The 18,620-nt window shown below is 40.6% G+C and overlaps 3 protein-coding genes and 1 long non-coding RNA gene across 5 annotated transcripts in view; all 4 read left to right on the plus strand.

Moving 5' to 3' along the window:
* The window catches only part of dck (deoxycytidine kinase), a 253,223-nt gene that overhangs the window by 216,487 nt on the left and 18,116 nt on the right, over positions 1-18,620 (plus strand). The window lies entirely within an intron of this gene.
* ppp1r26 (protein phosphatase 1, regulatory subunit 26) lies at positions 6,631-10,491 on the plus strand. Its single transcript, XM_085792848.1, has one exon. The coding sequence runs from the start codon at positions 6,718-6,720 to the stop codon at positions 9,958-9,960; it is 3,243 nt and encodes a 1,080-aa protein (XP_085648974.1). The 5' UTR covers positions 6,631-6,717; the 3' UTR covers positions 9,961-10,491.
* mrps2 (mitochondrial ribosomal protein S2) lies at positions 12,952-15,535 on the plus strand. The gene is made up of 4 exons (XM_085792844.1): positions 12,952-13,085; positions 13,325-13,444; positions 13,558-13,678; positions 14,573-15,535. The coding sequence occupies exons 1-4, from the start codon at positions 13,061-13,063 to the stop codon at positions 15,117-15,119; spliced, it is 813 nt and encodes a 270-aa protein (XP_085648970.1). The 5' UTR covers positions 12,952-13,060; the 3' UTR covers positions 15,120-15,535.
* LOC146977001 (uncharacterized) lies at positions 16,206-18,283 on the plus strand. Of its 2 annotated transcripts, XR_015037192.1 has the most exons (5): positions 16,206-16,291; positions 17,127-17,190; positions 17,306-17,379; positions 17,738-17,813; positions 17,922-18,283. It is a non-coding gene; the product is annotated as an uncharacterized LOC146977001 (long non-coding RNA). The 2 variants fall into 2 exon arrangements; XR_015037193.1 differs by lacking the exon at positions 17,127-17,190 and having other exon boundaries at positions 16,225-16,291.

The following is an 18,620-nucleotide window of genomic DNA, read 5'->3' on the forward strand; positions in this document are numbered from 1 at the left end:
GTTTTAAGACTAATGACTATTGAATTATAGTACTATGTCTCGCACCAGAACCTTAAAACTCCCTAAAAATAGACTGTTAGTTCAAGATGTTGCTACACAACTGAATAAGATGAGAAAATGTCAAGGGCTTTCGACATGTTTTTGGGTGTGCATTGCAAAACTCCTGTGAATGGTGGACATCATTCACAGCTCTTACAAAACACCAAGGATCTGGTGTGTGGGCACTGAATAAATAACACTGTGTGTGTGTGTGTGTGTGTGTGTGTGTGTGTGTGTGTGTGTGTGTGTGTGTGTGTGTGTGTGTGTGTGTGTGTGTGTGTGTGTGTGTGTGTGTTCTTGTACATACTACATTGTGAGGACCGGCGAGAGTTTTTAACCAACACTGTGAGGACACTTTTGGGATGTGAGGACATTTTGGCCGGTCCTCACTTTGTCAAGCTTTAAATTAGCTCTAAATGCTATAAATAAGCTCCCCTCTGTTTTTCACAGAGGGTCCTCAGTTTGATAGTAAGTTAAGAATTTTTCGCCAGAATTTCACACACTTTTTGCTCTCTGCTCCGCCTACTGGTGAAATTTGGTACTGCACCCAAATATTCACCAAACGCTTAGGCATATAGGACTAATCTCCTGCTGCTGTACTAAGACATTACTAGAAATCATGTTTGTTTTGTTTTGCATGGCCATTTATGATTTTTTGAAAATTGTTTTAATTAATTCAATGGATAATTATTGAATTTGTGCTATGACAATATTTTTCCATGTGATTTGTTTAAATTTAAAAGGATTAACATTTAAAATGTTATTATTATTATTATTATTATTAATAATAATAATAATAATAATAATAAGCAAATTAAGGCTAAGTGCTGTCCAAAACCCACTGTCATATTTGTGAAACTTTTATTGTCGTTTAGACTTCATTTTACATGGTCCAGATCCAAAACTACTCTACTTAGACAAGACAGATCATTAGTTACATTACTAGATCATGACAGAAGCTGGAGACCTACCAATTTTTAGTTATATAAAACCTTTATTCTATTTATGAAAATGCAATAAAGAGACATTTTGCTGTTTTTCTTTTTCCACGTCTAGACCATTCATGTCCGAAATAGTGAAAGCTTTTTTTCTAGTTTTATAGTTCAGTAAGAACAGTTTTCTGTTTGACACGTAGACCACGTTGGACCAGGTCCATATCCAAAATCACCATACAGAGGCAACTAGTAACTAGGTACTAGATTAAATACTGTCTTTTTGGACAAATCATCTTCTTGCATGAGCACTACTGGTCTATGTGGTCTACATCTGGGGGAAAAAACAATTAAAATGTCTTTTTTTTTTCATTATCATAAATAAAGCACAGTGGTGGTGAGGCATTCCTTACTTTTACAATGTATGGCGTGCCATCACAACAGATGAGCAACAATGAGAGGACCACTGTTTGTTACCCTACAGTTTCCCCTCTACATCAGAGGCTGTGGACCAGAAGCCATCCTCAATGTCATCCATGACTCTACCTGCTGCATGCGGAAACTAATGACTTTTTTTTTTAAAGAGGGCAGTTAATGGCTCATTATAGTTAGGCCTATCTTCCAGTCGCCTTTAAAGCAGATATCAGGTGAATGTTTTTGTTAATATAAGTCCTAAATAGTCCTATTTTCTGTCAGCATCACTTCCATAGAGTGTTTGGTCTCTCCGTCACTCTGCTCTGCTGTAAACCAGGAGAAAACTTTCCTTGTAGGATACAAGTGTTATCCAATGAGGAGAGAGAACGGCATGAAGGGCTGTGTGTGCAGCCAAGGGATGCGTATGAATGTGGTGACGTAGGGACGAGGACCAATAGATGCCTGACGAGGGCGGGGGCTGCTAACTCATGGTGCGTTCAAGGAAACTCGTAACTTGTGTTTTTCCTTCCTGTGAAGTCATACCAGTTCGATCTGGTACGAGTTCACGGGTCGGAAGTTACGAGTGGCCGTTATAGTGACTTTCACAGGCAACAGGACGGTAAAAACACGAGCTACGGGTTGGAACGCTACAAAGTCGTAACAAAGCTGTAACTTACGGTTTCAAAAGCCTGGAACGCAGCATTAGACAAAACCACCGGATCGCTGATATCTGTTTTAATATGTGAAGTGGTCTGACTTCAGGAAAATGTTGATAATTCACGGTTTTATAATGATTATTCATTTTAATAGTTCTGGCTGATACAAAGACATGACATGGCCATAAATATGTGGCAAGGAAAATTTGATATTTTATCTTTTTCAATCATTACCTAGTTGAGTACTATATTCTTTATTTATTAATATAATATAAATACTTAAAGATTCCCTAAACCAAAAATCGTCTTTTTAAAATAATTAACATGTCAATTTAGTGTATGGGCTCTGCTACAAGGCATTTCAGGAGCAAAATTGCTAATCCACGCAATAACTGAGCATTTTAGACTTGAAAATGCAGTTTTAGTACCAGAGTCTGAAAAAACTGAATTCAATTTTTCAAATTGGAGTCCGTTTTCGTGCGTCACGAAACTATAGCAACCAATCCCGTTGATTTCCCCCCCATCTCATTATATAAATTACCCACAGGGTGTAAAGCTGGAGTAACGTACGTTAAACAGCGATGACGGCGACGTTGCTCTGTGCTCGGTGAGGAGCGGTTAAGGACGGTGATACCAGCCTGTTACCAGTAGCTCAGAGACTGTGGGCGTGGCCTCTGGATGCGAGCACCTAAAGAACTTTATAATTCACAGCAGCGGCGGCTCAGGAGCTCATGCCGCTGTTTGTTGTAGTAATTCACCGCGATAGCGGCACTTCACTCCTACATAACAGCTGGATGCACCACAAAATTATGTGTGGCAGCGGTGGCAATGTGGTAATGTCGCTGACTTATAATCTGTAGACTTGGGTTCGAATCCTGTGATCCATTTTCTTTCTCTGTCTTTAAACTTCATTCACTTTTCGGTTTACATTCAAATTTGCATTTTAATACAAAGACTCCCCAGAGGAAACACAAGCTTGCACTTGAAACCTGACGTGAGCTTCGTGTTTTCAAATCACCTGTCTGTCTTCCTTGCCCCTGACGCATTGACGCGGGGGGGGGGGGGGGGGCAGCCAATGAGTGCTCGCGGCAGCGCCGCTGCTCGTTGAATACAGCTGTAATAACGTGATTTCAGGTCCTGAAACATTTGTAATATCTCTGGAAAAAGTCACTAGATTTGTCGCTAGTCGCTTTTTACAAAAGAAGTCGCCAAGAGGGTTTGGAAAGTCGCCAGTTGGCAACACTGCGCGCACCGCCGTTACCTAGCAACCCTGACCAAGCAAATCATGCATATTAATAAGATGTGAATTTTTCAATGAGGGAGAAATATGGACGTGTTGTTAGTGTCTTTGGAGATTTATTTTAAACAACTTTTTTTTATCAAAAAATAGTCATAGCAGAGCATTTTTACACATTTTTTTACATGCACATCATGCCCATGACAATGGGACTTGAGCTTTCATTAGTTTTCACAGCACAAACAACATGATTTAAAGTCAACAGTGAACATTACGGCCCTTTCCTGTATGTCATTCCCCCCTCTCTCTGCCTCCCATTTCCTTTCACACTCTGAACTGTCCTATCAAATAAAGGTATGAAAAGCCAAAAATACTGTATATAGGCTACTTAAAAAAAAAAGACAGACGACAGTCGCCATGGTGGGGATCGGCCCACATAATAGGTGCCAGGGGTCTGCTGCACTTGACTCGTCTTGAAACACAAACCAAGGAGTCCGAAGGGACAGTGTTGTTGTGTGTCCTTGAGAGGAACAAGAACGACAAACACACGGTGACCTTTGACACGTCTGAGGGTCGCACGGAACTCCACACAGTTGATGGGCCTCACTTCCTGATACACAAACTCAAATGTCTGCCTCCTAGCTTAAAGCGTTAGTGAATTATTTGGTGTAGATTTGAATCAGCTGTTCTAAACCCTCTCACGCCTTCTCTATTTCCCACTTGCGCTGGTTGGAGGGACGGAGGTGGGAAAGAGGAGGATTTGCAGTAGGGTGCGTGGTGGACGAAAATTGCAAAGTGTGCCTAAACACGACAGAGACTGGGAGAGAGCTACGAAATTAGAGCCCTTAATGTGAAAAAGAAAATATATCTAAAGGCATAAAAAGTGATGCACTTTTTTTTTAATTTAGACTTTATCCAGTTAAAGGAATTGTGTGAAAATATGTTTGTGTTTTATGGTCAAACGTCTTCAGTAAGGCAAAATACTGAAAGGGTTAACAGGGTTTTAGTGAGGTGCTGGAGAAGCAGAAGCAGGACTGGGGCTCTGCTAATTAACGACCCATCAACTCAGCAGCCAGAGCACTCTGTGCAAGGTGAAGAGTTCACCGGCTGAGTGACACTGGCTGCCTCTCACCTGTTAAAGAGACAGATGGAGAAATTTAAAAGACTGCAATTTCATTATATAAAAACAATGATGGAGGATCATATTAATTCAAAGGACTATGAAATTTTGATTTGGAAATTTTCAGGAAATGTAAAGTATTGATGCATTTTCTTCCTCCATCTGATTCAAATTTACCCATCCTAATACAGCTCCTGAAGAACGGTTCAGCTAGAGAGATGGCTGAGGTCTAATTTTCTTAGATTCTAAGAGTTATATGCTAAGAGTGCAAGGAGGAGGAAAATCAATATACAGATCATCTTTACAGTATATGGAACTGTACAGGACAGATAACTATCCCCTCAAGATTTTCTCCTCAATAACACAAAATTTTATTTACTCTGGGAATCTCATTTGAGACTTTTGCTGAAAGTATATCAGACAGACAGAATAGTGAACTCAAACAGTATGTCACAAAAGAACATCAGAGAAAGTTACAGATACCGGAATTAACTTTAACAGAGGTTTATCATATCATGTAGCTCGTGTTATGGTGGTGGAGCACTACAAGTGGGTCCACAGTCTCCAAGAGATAATAACAGACTGAGATCTGGAAAGTCTGTAGCTACAGAGTTAATTCATGTTATTTTTCATATTTATTAAATCATATGATGCAAAGCTAGTTAAGACAGATAACAGTCAGTCTTGGCTATGCTGCTGCCGACACTGCTGCTGCCCTGCTGGGACCCTTACTGCTTCTTCATGTTACTGCTGTTGCCCCTCCTACCCATGAGGTTTTGCAAACCCACCACCTCCCCAGCATCCACCTGTGGGCTCTGTCTCTATGATTTCCTGCGAGGCCCTGCTTTCATTCCCTGTAATATCTGTCAAAGTAGATCATTATTCAGGGAATGAATATCTGAGACAGAGCCTGTTGCCTGCTCATTGTTATTAATTGTTCTAATTTTGAGTTGCCTGACTGAATTGTACAATTTTATATGTTTCTCCACTCATTTGTTCATTTCCTCAATAAATAAATCAAGAGGTTAAATCAATATTGACATAAATTTAATCTGAATTTTTTAATTAGGTGTCCCCTTGAGTTATGTGAAACTCTGATGCTCTTTATATGTCAAAGAGACCATGAAGTCACTTCACCGCAGTGAAAGTGTTCATCAAAATAAAACTTTAAATTCTGGGGCGATAGCTCTGTGTGCTCATTCCAATTTAATTTCCACATCATCTTTGATTGCCAGTTTTGTAAGCAGGGTTTCCACCGAATCAACTGCCTTTTTTTTTTTTTTTTACACACCGCAACATATGGTTCACGTCATAACTTCATATTTTGGCCATTCAAGCTTCCATAGTCCATAGTTCACTTGTTTGTTTGATAGTTCAAAGACTTTTGGTTAAGTAGCCATGGATAGCTACCCCGCCGTCATTGCGGCCATCGCCGGCCATCGCTGGCCAAGTGTGTTCTGTTTCCTCATGATAACAAGATAAATCTTATTTTAAGAAGAAAAGTTTTGTTATCCTGAGAGAGCAATATGCACACATCTTGTCACCTTTGATTTTAGGGAATTTCCATCTGTCATTTGAAGGGTTAAAATCCTGTTTATGATGATGGAGATTATTTTATGATCAAGACTGAATGTGGGAAAAAAAATATAAAAAAAATACACTCATTATATTTTTATTCATATTTATGAATATGTACACAAAATGTATATGAGGGTTTTTTGAGAATGCACTTGTTGGAACTGTGAAAATATGTTCAGGTGTTAGGGTCAGCCTTCATCAGAAAGGCAGAGCAGTAACAGAGTTGTTGAGAGCTGCTGGAGAAGCAGAAGCTGGGGCCTCTGCTAATTAATGGCCCATCAACAGCAGCCAATCAGAGCGCAAGGTGAAAAGTTCAAATCGGTCCTCACTCTGATGGTTAAAAACTTTTTTCCTGAAACTTTGTTTTTCACACAATCTGAACGAATGTATAGTTTGTTGGTTCCCCCTAGTGTTCAGACATATGTTTCCTGTGTTGACATGAGGTCTAGAAATGCCGGTCCTCACTTTGCAGGAAATTCACTCGGTCCTCACTATGCAGCAAGTACAAGAATGTGTGTGTGTGTGTGTGTGTGTGTGTGTGTGTGTGTGTGTGTGTGTGTGTGTGTGTGTGTGTGTGTGTGTGTGTGTGTGTGTGTGTGTGTGTGTGTGTGATTTGATAAATTCATTAAAAAAACATTGTTTGACTTTCCTGTTTCTGTTTTCTTCTCAGATTGAACAATGTGATTGTGATCGGAGGCAGCTGCACTCCAGTGGTCGAGGACCTCACCCCACTTCACTAGAATGTACTTGATGAATGTACCGCCTGTCGCAGCGACGCAAACAGAATGGAGAACATGTGGCCCACCAGGAGGCTATAGCCTTCAGTGCTTCAATGACTCTGACACCGAGTTGTCCACCAGAGGCACACCTATCTCAGACAAGGTCCGGATGATCATAGAGAGCCTTCGGAGCACCCAGTCCTCACTCGAGATGGGCGACGAGATCGAGGGAAATGTGCTATCAGGACAAGACGGTCATCCCCAAGTCTGCAAGGTTGCAGTGGGTTCTTATGTGGGAGGGAAGTCCAAAACTAAAGGTCCCACTGAAAACCAGCAGGCGCATGTTTCCTCCCCGATCGACCACGACAGCACCGACTCCGACAGCGACGATTCTGTGGACCGAGGGATTGAGGAGGCCATCCTGGAGTATCTGAAGGAAAAGGATGATCACAAACGCAAAGCAGAACCGTGCTCCACATTCCTCCAATCATCCAAAATTCAGAGGAAAAATCTCCCCATTCCTGAGGTTTCTAGACAGAACTCTGATGAAAATACGTTTTTGATTGCAAGCAGCCAGTATCCAAAAAGTGTCAAAGAAACCCTGACAACACCGGCTGGTATCCCCATAAAAAAGTACATCAAGAACAAGGCCTCCCTTCACGACAGCATGGTCAGGAAATTGGATTCTAATCGAAGTGCAACAACCAAAAGTTTAGTCTCGCCCAAAGAGCAGACAAAGAGCCCGTCTAAAACCATTAGCATGTTCAACAAAGTGAAGTACCCGGTCACAGTGAAGGTAGAAGAAGACTCGAATGACTCCAGTAGTGACGACGGTATCGAGGAGGCCATTCAGAGATACCAGTTGGAGAAAAAGGAGCAGCTGAACAGAAGGGGGGCTTTCAGTCCAAACGCATTCAAAGATGAATCAGACTCCACCAGCGACGACGGGATCGAGGAAGCGATTCGCTGCTACCAGCTGGAGCAGCTGAAGGAGAAGAGCGTCCTGAAACCGTTCGTACACAAGCAAAAGGCCTTTAGCAAGTCGCTGGTGCATTCTGATGGAAGTACAAGTATGGAAAACATGAAGAAAAACAAAATGAGAAAGAAAAAGACCAGAACGGAGAAAGACATGAAGTCAGTTCCTCCTCCTTCTGCTCTCGTTCCCAAGACCCCACTGTCGGAGAGCCAGAAAGGCAAAGGAAACGGGTTGCTCTCTTTTAAAGTCGAAGGTTTTAAAGATCAACCTACACTTGCTCCACCGAAGGTCAACACCACGGCAGAGCTCATGTGTGCCGAGGCCATACTGGACATTTCCAAAACTGTGATGCCTGGGGCTTTCCATCCTGGCGTTGACCTCAACACCTGTGCCCCAACTGAACCTTCTTTGCCCTCTGCGCTTCCCGACACGTGTCCAGATGAAGAAAGCGACAACAGCTCCGTTGACAGCGAAGACGGGATCGAGCAAGAAATCAGGAAATTCCTTGAGCAGAAGGCCCAAATGCACAAACAGCCGCCCGGCTCTGCCGTGACGCAAGACCCTCAGAGTCTGAATGAAGCAGAGAAAACAGAGAAAACGAAACAAGCCGCGACGCAAAAGAAACCTTCGAGGATGTCCCTGACGCAGAGGAGGAAACAAAGAGCGGAGAACTGTGGCGTTCCCAACGCGTCGGGGACGGATCACAACGATAAAGACAAACCCCCGAAATCTGAGCCCGATCTGAGCCCACTGGTGTTAACCCACAGGAGTCAAACACAGCCAATGTCTGGATTACACAAGGCAGAGCAAAGTGGAGACAAGAGCAGCTCGCTTGACAGTGATGAGGACCTAGACACCGCTATAAAAGACCTGCTCAAGACAAAAAAGAAGTCAAAGAAAAAGACAAGAGACTTAAAGCGGAACTCAAGGAAGTGCCTCAAGGATGAAGAACCACTGCTCAGAAATACTCTACCGGCCAAAAAGTTGAAACCAGATCCGCTCTCCAAGAGAAGCCCTTTGAAAAAACTACAAAAGACAAAGGATGGCATTAAAGACAAGACTGGAAATAGCAAAAAGAGCATTTCCCAACATAAACAAACGGATAAAAGTGAAGAGCATGAAGTGCTCGGAGCGGAAACAGAGATGTTGAAAGGGACCGAGGGTCGAGACTCTGTGTTGCTCCACCATCCCCAGGCTGCTCTTCAGATTAAGGACGACAGTAGTTCAGTCGACAGCGACGACAGCATCGAGCAAGAGATCAGAAGGTTTCTGGCTGAAAAGGCCAAAGTTTCAACCGCAGTGAAAAGTAATGATGGAGACGTGTCGAGGAACGGTACCGTCGTGGTTTGCGCCCGACTTCGAGATGAAGACATTAAACCGGAAAATCAGCTGGCTGAAATTCCTAGAAAAAGTATCATCACCTCCGGACAGTCTCCTCTGAGCAATCCACCTTTTCCGAGCCCGGACATCTCTGCTGTCGGCGGCGGAGCGCAATCACGTCTGTCCTCGGTCCAGTCCCGCAGCCCCTCGCTTCTGGAGCCGGCGGACGGGGCGGGGGCTGCCAGAGCCGAGCAGAGGAGGCCCGGCCCGGGGAGGGGCGACGGCCCGGACGACGGCGGCGGCGGCTCGCAGACGGAGAGGGCTCCGCCGGTTCTCAGCAGCGGCAGCGCTCACTCTCGTTCTGAGGCCATCAAGTGGCGCCAGAGCTTTGGACTCCCCATCACCGACACCAGGACTCCCATCCGAACGCCGTTCCACATCACCTCGTCCAAAACCAACGAGAGTGCACCAGCAGCTTTGCCGTATCAGAGCGGGGACGTCGGCCTCAAGCAACAGACTCCCGTAACCGTCTGGTCCTCCTCCACAAGGACCAGCGGACCCCCTTTCCCCTGGTCCTCAGAGACTCCTGTAAATAACACCTTCACATCCCCCGGTTTGAATAGTTTATCCTCCGCCAGGCAGCATCCGAGGATCTCCTTCACCCAGAGGTCCCAGTGCCCCATCGAGGGAGAGACGAAGAGTATGGTGCATATGCCCAAAGACAAGAGTGTGTTTGTCGAACTGGAATCTAATAGGACCAACCACGTCCAGGTTCGAAGCAGGGACAGGAGCGAGGGAAAGGAGAGAGTGGACTTGCTAATTGAGAGAAAAAGAGAAGGCGAGAGCAAGAAGATAGACGATAAAGACGTACATCTAGAAAGAGCAGAGGAAGAGTTTGTAGATGAGGCAGAGTGTGAGTCAGGCAACAGGAGAAATCCAGAGAAGAAGCAGGGCTTTTCCACATTGTAAGTATTTCCTTTGCTCACTATGTCCCATAGCATCATAATCCAACTTTTATACAAGATCATTTTCTTGATTATACCCTGCTCATACGTATAAGGTAGGTTATGATCAAGTCGATTCATTTATAGGCTCTAAGGGAATGTTTGTTGATACGAGAAAAACAAATCCAGTGTTTGTTTTTTTTACTGTGTTTTGTACACTTATACAGCTGTGTAACATACTGGCACCATCCTGTGCTCGGAGGTTTATCCCCATCACTGACCCTTTGAAAAGCAATACAGACTGCATGAGTAGAACTACTCTCTCCCAATGCAGGAAATGACCCAAAAATAAAAGTCCAAATGCTTGAAATTAGGATATTTTAATGTGTCCGTGGAACAACACACACTAATAACGCTAATCAGAAAAATACATGCTATCATTCCATAAGTGACAAACTTTAAATGTCATGTAGGTTTATTATAAGAAGAAATCAAAGACTTTTTATGTGCAAAAGTTACAAAAAGTTTCCATCCCTGCTCTATTTATGGGTTTATCTCTCTTTTTTTTTCTCTTTTTCTTTTAAAGCCAAAATTACACATTTAGATGTTTCATGTTCAGGTGACAAAATTTGGGACTTTTGACCCAGTTTGCTGCCATTACTGGGGTGATTAGAGAGAACCAGACTTGCGAATCGAAAACACGATTGATTGGACAGAAAGCTAAAGGCTTACAGGACTTTTTTCTTCGTGTATTATAGAAATTTCGACTTATTTTGGGTTTATTTGGCCCTTCATATCATCATAGATTAATCAGTTGAAGAAGAAAATGTTTGTGAAAGTAAGTGTTAGTAGCAGCCCTTAATGACAAAATTGGGAAATATTCTTATGTATCAGAATCTATCTTGTATCACTAAACACTAATGTCACATGTAAAACAAGTAAAGCTGACATCAAGACTGAATACCTACCTACAATCTTAATGTTATCAATTGATCTCTTCAAATTGTTCTACACCGACCGACTTTGCTTTGGCTGCTTGTGTCATCACATTACTCAATATTTTCTGTCCCAAGTGACCAAATTCTACCTTCCTGCTCAAGTCATCATGTCCCTTTACGACGTCATCCTTAAACCTGTGTAAACGATCCTTTCTAACTTTTGCGCATAAGGAGAAATAGCCAGGGTACACTATAAAAATATTCTACCCTTGACAAATAATGAACAACTTTTTTTAGAGCAATTTTACAACAGGAAGTGATACTGAAACAGTCTTGTATCCTTTCTAAAAAAAAAAAAAGTTGGAGATATTATACAGCATCTACTCAAGCTTTGTTTTTCAGACACAGAGCCCTTAGTTCATCGTATAGTTTTACATTTATAGATGGAAGTTGAAGCTCGGTGGTGGATGAAGGCCACGACACAAGTCTTGGACTTATTACCTCTATGACTCACATGTTGTTCCAGTCACATACTTACTCCTCTCTGTCTTGCTAAACTTGATATTCAGTGTGTTCCATTTCTTCGTCATGTTAAAGTTTTCTTGAATTTCTTATGTGAAAAAAAAGGCTATTTATTTTTGTTTATCAAAAAAAAACAAAAAAAGTTACTGAACATGCTGTGCATTGCCAGGTTTTGTAAATATTTTGTAAGAAGTGTTTTTTTTTCTTTTACTCTTTCAAATAAAAACTTTTGCCGTGTCTTTTAAGTGCATCTGTGTAATAAAGAGTGGAATACGAACAACAATGGGCCTTCTTCATAAATAATGTTCATTAATATGAATCATAGTTACACTTTACATGCTAAATTAAAAAATCTGAATGTATCATTTACATATTTTGCTCACTGTGTTTGGTAACAAATTAAAAGTAATGAGTGGGGAGTGGTCTGATGCATGTCCTGCTCTGCTCTGCTCAGGTCTTTGTCCTCTGCCATTGACCCTGGCTTCACCTTCAGCCCTTGCATAGCTCTAACCACAGAGGAGAGGAGCAGGATGTTCAGCAGGAGGTACCTGGCTGATAAAAGCAAAAAGGTACCGAATATTAGACAAACACACTCGCTGCACTATAGTTGTGAGTAAAAGCTGACTTTCCCAGAGGGTGTGAAATGTGTATTATAATTCCTGTAGGGGAATCGGTCTGTCATTGGTGCTAATGTGCAGAAGAAGCCTGTGCTACAGGTCAAGAGAAAGCTTCAGTTTGTTCCAGTGAACAGGTATGTGATTGGAAGGACCTCCATGGTTGAGTCTTCACAGCGAATGATCAAGAGTCTAAATAAAAAGCTATCTTGGTTTATTCTCATCTCTTTGCAGGAGTGAAGCTTCCAGTCAGCACAGCAAAACAGGATAAAACTTAGCACATTATGAATTTAAAACATGCACTGCAATGTTTGATACAGTGATTACAGTGTTTGTGTTGTTGAATAACTGATTTGTACTTTACTAAGCCTTTCATTTATTTAATGTTTCATGTTAGTTTTCATGTTGCAGTCTCATGACAACTTTATGTTTTGGAACACATTTAATTTTGGAAACATAGAACAATACACAAAGGAAAGTTTAGGTTCATATGTTTGTTTATGTACCAAATTAAGGGCTTTTTTTAAATATTATTTGTTTAAAAAAGTAGATCTAAACCCTGAGAACTTTCTGAAGGTTGTACTATTTGTTTTGATTACATTTTTCTACTCATTTATTTGTCCCGGTTACCAGTACTCCTAAATATTTAGGTATAGTTTTTAGGTTTAGTTCATGAAGGCTCACACTTTTCAGTTATTCCTTTTTGTATGACAGCCGTTATTTTTGAAAGAAGTGTGATAACTTAAACAAGAACAGTCAGTGGTGTTGACCTTTTCTTCAATAAAGTTTTGACGTTGAAAAAAAAAATATTGTACGGGAGCCGATGAACTACAAACACAAACATTTTTTTAATTTTTTATTTTTTATTGTAGCCATTTACTTGTGTAGTTTTCAGTAGTTGTCTTTTACTCTGGCCTGTTGTACATACTCTGAGACGGTAGGTGGCGCTTTGCATTGAAAAGTTGTTAGACTGTTAAAAAAGCAGAGAAAAAGAAATACTAGAAACGCGCATGCGCAGTTCGCTGACCTTCCGTGGAGCTCCTGAAGCAGCATGGCAGCCCCGACACTCACTAGAGGTAATTTTGAGCATTTATATTTTGATTTACGTTGAATCATTGTGCTTTTATTATTAATAATATATGTTTGCACAATTATCAATTCATACCGAGCACCGCTGTGGCGTTGTTTTGTTTTTATCCCAGTAATCCTAACGAACAAGCTAGCTACTACAGCTAACGTCAAACTGCTAGCTGGGTAACTTAGCAGTTACAGTTAATGTCCAATGTTTTGACCGGTGTTTGTGTTTCATTCTCAGGCCTTTTGGGGTTGAGACAGCAGCTCCGGGCTGTTACAGTCGGTCACTCCTGTGGTGGATATCAGTACGCGACTGCAGCGTCCGTGAAACCGCCTCAGCCTCACGTAGACGATGTGACAGGTGAGCTAAGTTAACGCTGCAGGGATGTCTGTGATGTAACGTTAACGGGACCTGGATGTTGTTGTTTTTAATGCGACACTGACACTGGACTATTGTACTTCATTTGCATGCAGATAAGATAATGAACCTGCCTCTGGAGAAGCCAGACTTCTTCCGTGTGTCAGAGCTGTTCTCGTTGAAAGACCTGTTCGACGCCAGAGTTCATCTTGGCCATAAGAAAGGCTGCAGACACAGGTTGGTGTGACTTCACTCACTGAGTTTATAAATTGTATTTAACTAGTTGATGTTGTTGCTCCAATGATGCATCAAAGGCTGCGAATCGTTTAGCGGAAGCCACTCTCTAAATCTACAATACCTCCACCAAAAAGATGTCAAAATCCTGACAGATAGCTTTTATTGCAGGACAAAACCCAATGTTATGCATTTTAAGTGACTTGTTTTATCCAGCAGATAGATAGATAGATAGATAGATAGATAGATAGATAGATAGATAGATAGATAGATAGATAGATAGATAGATAGATAGACAGATTTATTTATTTACCATATGTGCACAAACCAAAAGTCCAGACCCATGAATTATAAGTTGTGAAAAGGACCTAAGCTAAAAAACACAAATTGTTGTTCATATAATATTGCATGTCAAAAGTAGGGTGAGGTACTAGTGAGAGTACTATGACAAAAGAGTATTAAAAGCAGCAAGCAACATCATGCATTTTGTATTTCAAGTCAACTTTATTTGTCAGTGCTACTATATACATGATATGTAGAGTCTGAAATTGTGTTTCTCTCTGCCATTTAAACAAAAATAAATACACACAACATATCAATATATGAGACACACATTTTAAATACAAGTATAAAAAATGTAATTGTGTATGTATGTATAGTGCAATAGATGGACATATACTGCAAAGTGTGGGTGTGATATTCTGTTTGCAAATATGATCCATGCAGAAATTTACTGTCTAAAATAGTTAATAGTTTTGTCTTCTATATAATTGACAAGTTGTTTTGGCTTTAGAAAAGGAGATGCAACTTATATCTGCTGCTATTTCAGTTACAAAATATGTTTTATTATGCAAAAAAAAGGACTGAATATGTAATACACTCTTGTCTCTGCCTCAGGCTGATGGAGCCCTACCTGTACGGCTGCCGTTTGGACCATGACATCATTGATCTGGACCAGACCGTGGAGCATCTTCAGCAAGCCCTCAACTTCACCGCACACGTGGCGTACCGCGGCGGCATCATACTGTTCGTCAGCCGCCGCCGCCAGTTCAGCCACCTGGTGGAGCGGACCGCAAAGGATTGTGGGGAGTACGCCCACACGCACTACTGGCAGGGCGGCCTGCTCACCAACGCCCCCATCCAGTACGGGCCGGGGGTCCGTCTGCCGGACCTCATCGTCTTCCTTTCCACCCTCAACAACGTGTTTCAGCAGCACGTGGGAGTCCGAGACGCGGCGAAGATGAACATTCCCACAGTGGGCGTGGTGGACTCGAACTGTAACCCCTGCCTGGTCACCTACCCCGTGCCCGGGAACGACGACACTCCGGCCGCCGTGGAGCTGTACTGTCGCTTGTTCAAGATGACCATCAACCGCGGCAAAGACAAACGGAAACAGATGGAGCTGCTGCACGGCCTGTCGACGCCCGCCGCACCCAGCTCGTGACAAAATACTGTATATTCTAAATAAGAGACGTTAAAAAATGCATTTACAAAGATAAGAAGACTGTCTGTCCTCGCCTTCATCGTGCATCCGGAGAAAATCTGAGAAGAAAGAGCTGGGGCTGAGCTGAACTGACTACAGTGCTGTCTTGTTTAAAGACTTGAGTTGTGTTTGTATATTATTTCTGTGACATCATCTTCTCAACATATTTCTCATATTTGACCCTTAAAAGATTATTCATGTTGCAGCAGGTGTGCACAGGCTTCACCACAGACTAAGTTTACATGCATCATTCACCACAGGATTGACCTTTGACAGCCCAAACCAGACAGCAGCACTTGATGTTACTGTCACATTCATGTTCTCACTCACATGCTGTAGATTTCGCTGAAATGATTAAATCCCTCCATGCAACATTACAGTGTTTGAGTTCTAAGTTTCCTGCTATTTTTTTAACCTGTGCATGTCATTATTTCGTACCACTGAGGCTTTGTTTGTGCAGAAATACTGCTTGAACCCGGTAAATATATGTAAAATGTTTCAAACATCATGTGCTGCAGCAAAAATGGCATCAAGTGTTTGAATAAATCAGTTTGCATGTAGGGGAAACACTGGGACTATTAGATAAACATGGTGTGTACTCAAACATGTACTTTCTTATCGTTAATAGAAAAAATATGCACCAAAGTATACGTAGCCATTTAGCTTAGCAACACTGTAAACCAATTTATTGTAATTAAGTATATATTGTACATTATGTGCCTCCTCTTGTTATGTTGAGTAACTCCATCACATATTGTATCTTTGGACACAGTTCTTGGTCCTTATTGATAATATTATTTTGGTTTAAACTTTTGATCCCCAGTAATAAATTCAAACATTACACAAAAAGAAAATACCGGATATAAAATTAGCTTTTAATTCACTTGCTTCAATATTAAAGTGATGCATACATAAACACATCTGTGTAGTGAATAAACAAAAAATAAACTGAGCAGCTTTTTAAATAAGAGGAAGTGGCTGGGATTAAAAAAAAAAAAAAAAAGAAGAAGCAAAAAAGCGCATGCCTGTACACGTTTGGTCGCTCTCGGCTTCCGTAGCTGTACAACTCGTTCTCCTGGATTAACCTGCTCTCCCTCTGGCCACCAGGGACAAACTGCTGAGAGGACGAAAAGGTGAGTGCGAATGTGTCGCAGTTACTCTTAATAAACAATATAAAACCTATAAAAACCGTCTTATTTCATGATGTGGCGTTATATTTGAATCAGAAAGTGGAGGTTTTACGCCTTGGGTGTGTTCGCCATTTGCACAAACTCGAAAAGTTACAGCGACCTGTTGTCAAATTTCCACTTTTGTCAGTAAATTTAATGATATTTATAATAAACGTTGATTATTTACTTTTATATCTGAGTTTACATTAAATGTGCTCTGTTGCAGTTTGACTTCCACGTGATGAGGCAGCAACAGTCTATTCTTAGGTTGTAACGCCATGTTCATTATGGCGCTACTGTAGAAAGCTTATAATGAACTTTATTTTTTAAATTATGTAAATAAAAAGATTTTAAAAGCTTCATTTGAGCCAGACTGGCAGGATTTAACAGAATTTGACTGGTCTCGTTTATGTATGGATCGTATATGTTTCTAATTCCTGGTTACCATGTAGAAAGTGTAGCATTCAGTAAATAACAACATCAGTGTATGATAACACTTAATAGTTACTGTATGTTTGTTTACAAGCTTTAACAGTAAAAAAAAAAAAAACAGAGTGGTTTAATTAAAGGTCAAACAAATAGGAAAATTAATGAGTTCACCACTTCCTTAAGAGTTTTGTTTATAAAAAATGCCAATAAACGGTGTAAATATTTAGATTATTATCCAAGTTGTTGCCCATAAACATTAAAAAAAAACTCATTATCAAAATATTGTAAGGTATTTATTCACTAAAATATAATAAACATTTCCATTCTCTCATCAGGACTAAACCAATCATTTATCCTTTTTTATTCACAGATGCAACCTTCAGCTTTGTATTATGGATACAAAATGTTAAAGGACCAATGGACCATGATGTTTAGTTATTATTATTAAAATATTTAATATTAAAATTATTTAAATAGCTAATTAATTTTGAGCTGTAAAACTGAAACATCGTCACACTGTTCTCATGTTTGTTATTTTGGATTTTGCAGGTACATTACATGCAAAGCAAGAAGATCCGTGGCTTTGCCCCCCATGAGGGCAGTTACTGAGATGACCATGCATGGTAATCAATTCACTCTGTAACCCGAGACATTATATAGATAATGATAAAAAGATAAAAATAAATGATTTGCCCCTTGAGACGCAACTCTGGCTGCAGTGCCTTTGTTGCGCAGTAAGTGGGCGTAAAGTAACTGGCTCACGATAGCTCAACTTTCACTCCCAAGTGGACTTTGGGTATGGAACCGGGCCAGATACTTCAACTCAATTTACCACACAGCCAGGGCTTGTTTCATAATGTATGTGACTGATTTGTAACTCGTATCCCTGTCAATCAACATGGTAATAACCCTGGTTTTAATGAACAAAAAAATGAGCTTTCATCTATTATTTTCTACTGATAATGGTCTGTCATAATTTAGAAGTCCAAGGATCGTTGATTGGTGGAGCTGCACGAGAGCTGACAGTTCATTATGTTCACTTTCATCCAACCTTAAGGTAGCAGCATCATCATCTCCCTTCAAAACCTGCTATACTAGTTTACTAACATGTCACTGTATTTAAATGACAAAAAAAAACTAAAGTGAATGTGTCTTTTCTTCACAGATGCAGTGCCATTTACTGATGAATATAAGCATTTTACATCAGTGATGATGACGTGGGATTGTCTCATTACAAATCGTTTTAATGGCTCTTCATAAGCAACATGAGGCTACTGGATATATAAACTCTTACCTATTGGAGTTGTTGTGATAACTCAGAGTGGTGGTATAATGTCGTCCTGTATCAGGGCTGTTTCCTGAAATCATCATGATGTGTTCCTGCCTGATCCAATAGGGATGAATCTGCACTTTGTTTTAAATTGAAATGTATTGAATAGATTTACTTTCTTATGTTCTCTCATAACTCATTTTTGTATAGCCTGTATTATGTAATTGTATTTAAATGTGATTTTTTAACAATATATGGTTAAAAACATCTCAACTGTATGCTTCTATTTTTTTTATTTTAGATATAAATAATAAATTTTTAATCTATTTAGAATTGAGCAGTGTAACCAAACTATTTTCTTTCAGAGATTAGGAAAATATTTCTGATTCTGAAATGATAATGATGAAATGTACACTAATTTACACTGCATATGAAGGAGATGGAAGAAATTGTAGGTCTGATTATCAAGCTGATAAAAGGATTAATAACTGAAAATGTATATCAATATTTAGTGTTTACATATCTCATCAAAAGCAGTACATTTATTTGTCACATGGCTTAGTATTGAGCAGGTATTGAGTCATTACCCTTGTG

The sequence above is a fragment of the Trachurus japonicus genome, chromosome 12, assembly GCF_045865225.1.
Source record: "Trachurus japonicus isolate A0001 chromosome 12, Traja_1.0".
Taxonomy (NCBI): Eukaryota; Metazoa; Chordata; class Actinopteri; order Carangiformes; family Carangidae; genus Trachurus; species Trachurus japonicus.

What these genes read in the sequence shown, in the direction of transcription:
- mrps2 (XM_085792844.1), top strand. Translation starts at nt 13,061, where the DNA reads ATGGCAGCCCCGACACTCACTAGAG. An exon ending in AGCCCCGACACTCACTAGAG is followed by an intron (nt 13,086 to 13,324) that starts GTAATTTTGAGC and finishes TTTCATTCTCAG; the next exon opens with GCCTTTTGGGGTTGAGACAG. An exon ending in TCACGTAGACGATGTGACAG is followed by an intron (nt 13,445 to 13,557) that starts GTGAGCTAAGTT and finishes ATTTGCATGCAG; the next exon opens with ATAAGATAATGAACCTGCCT.
- ppp1r26 (XM_085792848.1), top strand. Translation starts at nt 6,718, where the DNA reads ATGTACTTGATGAATGTACCGCCTGTCGCAGCGACGCAAACAGAATGG.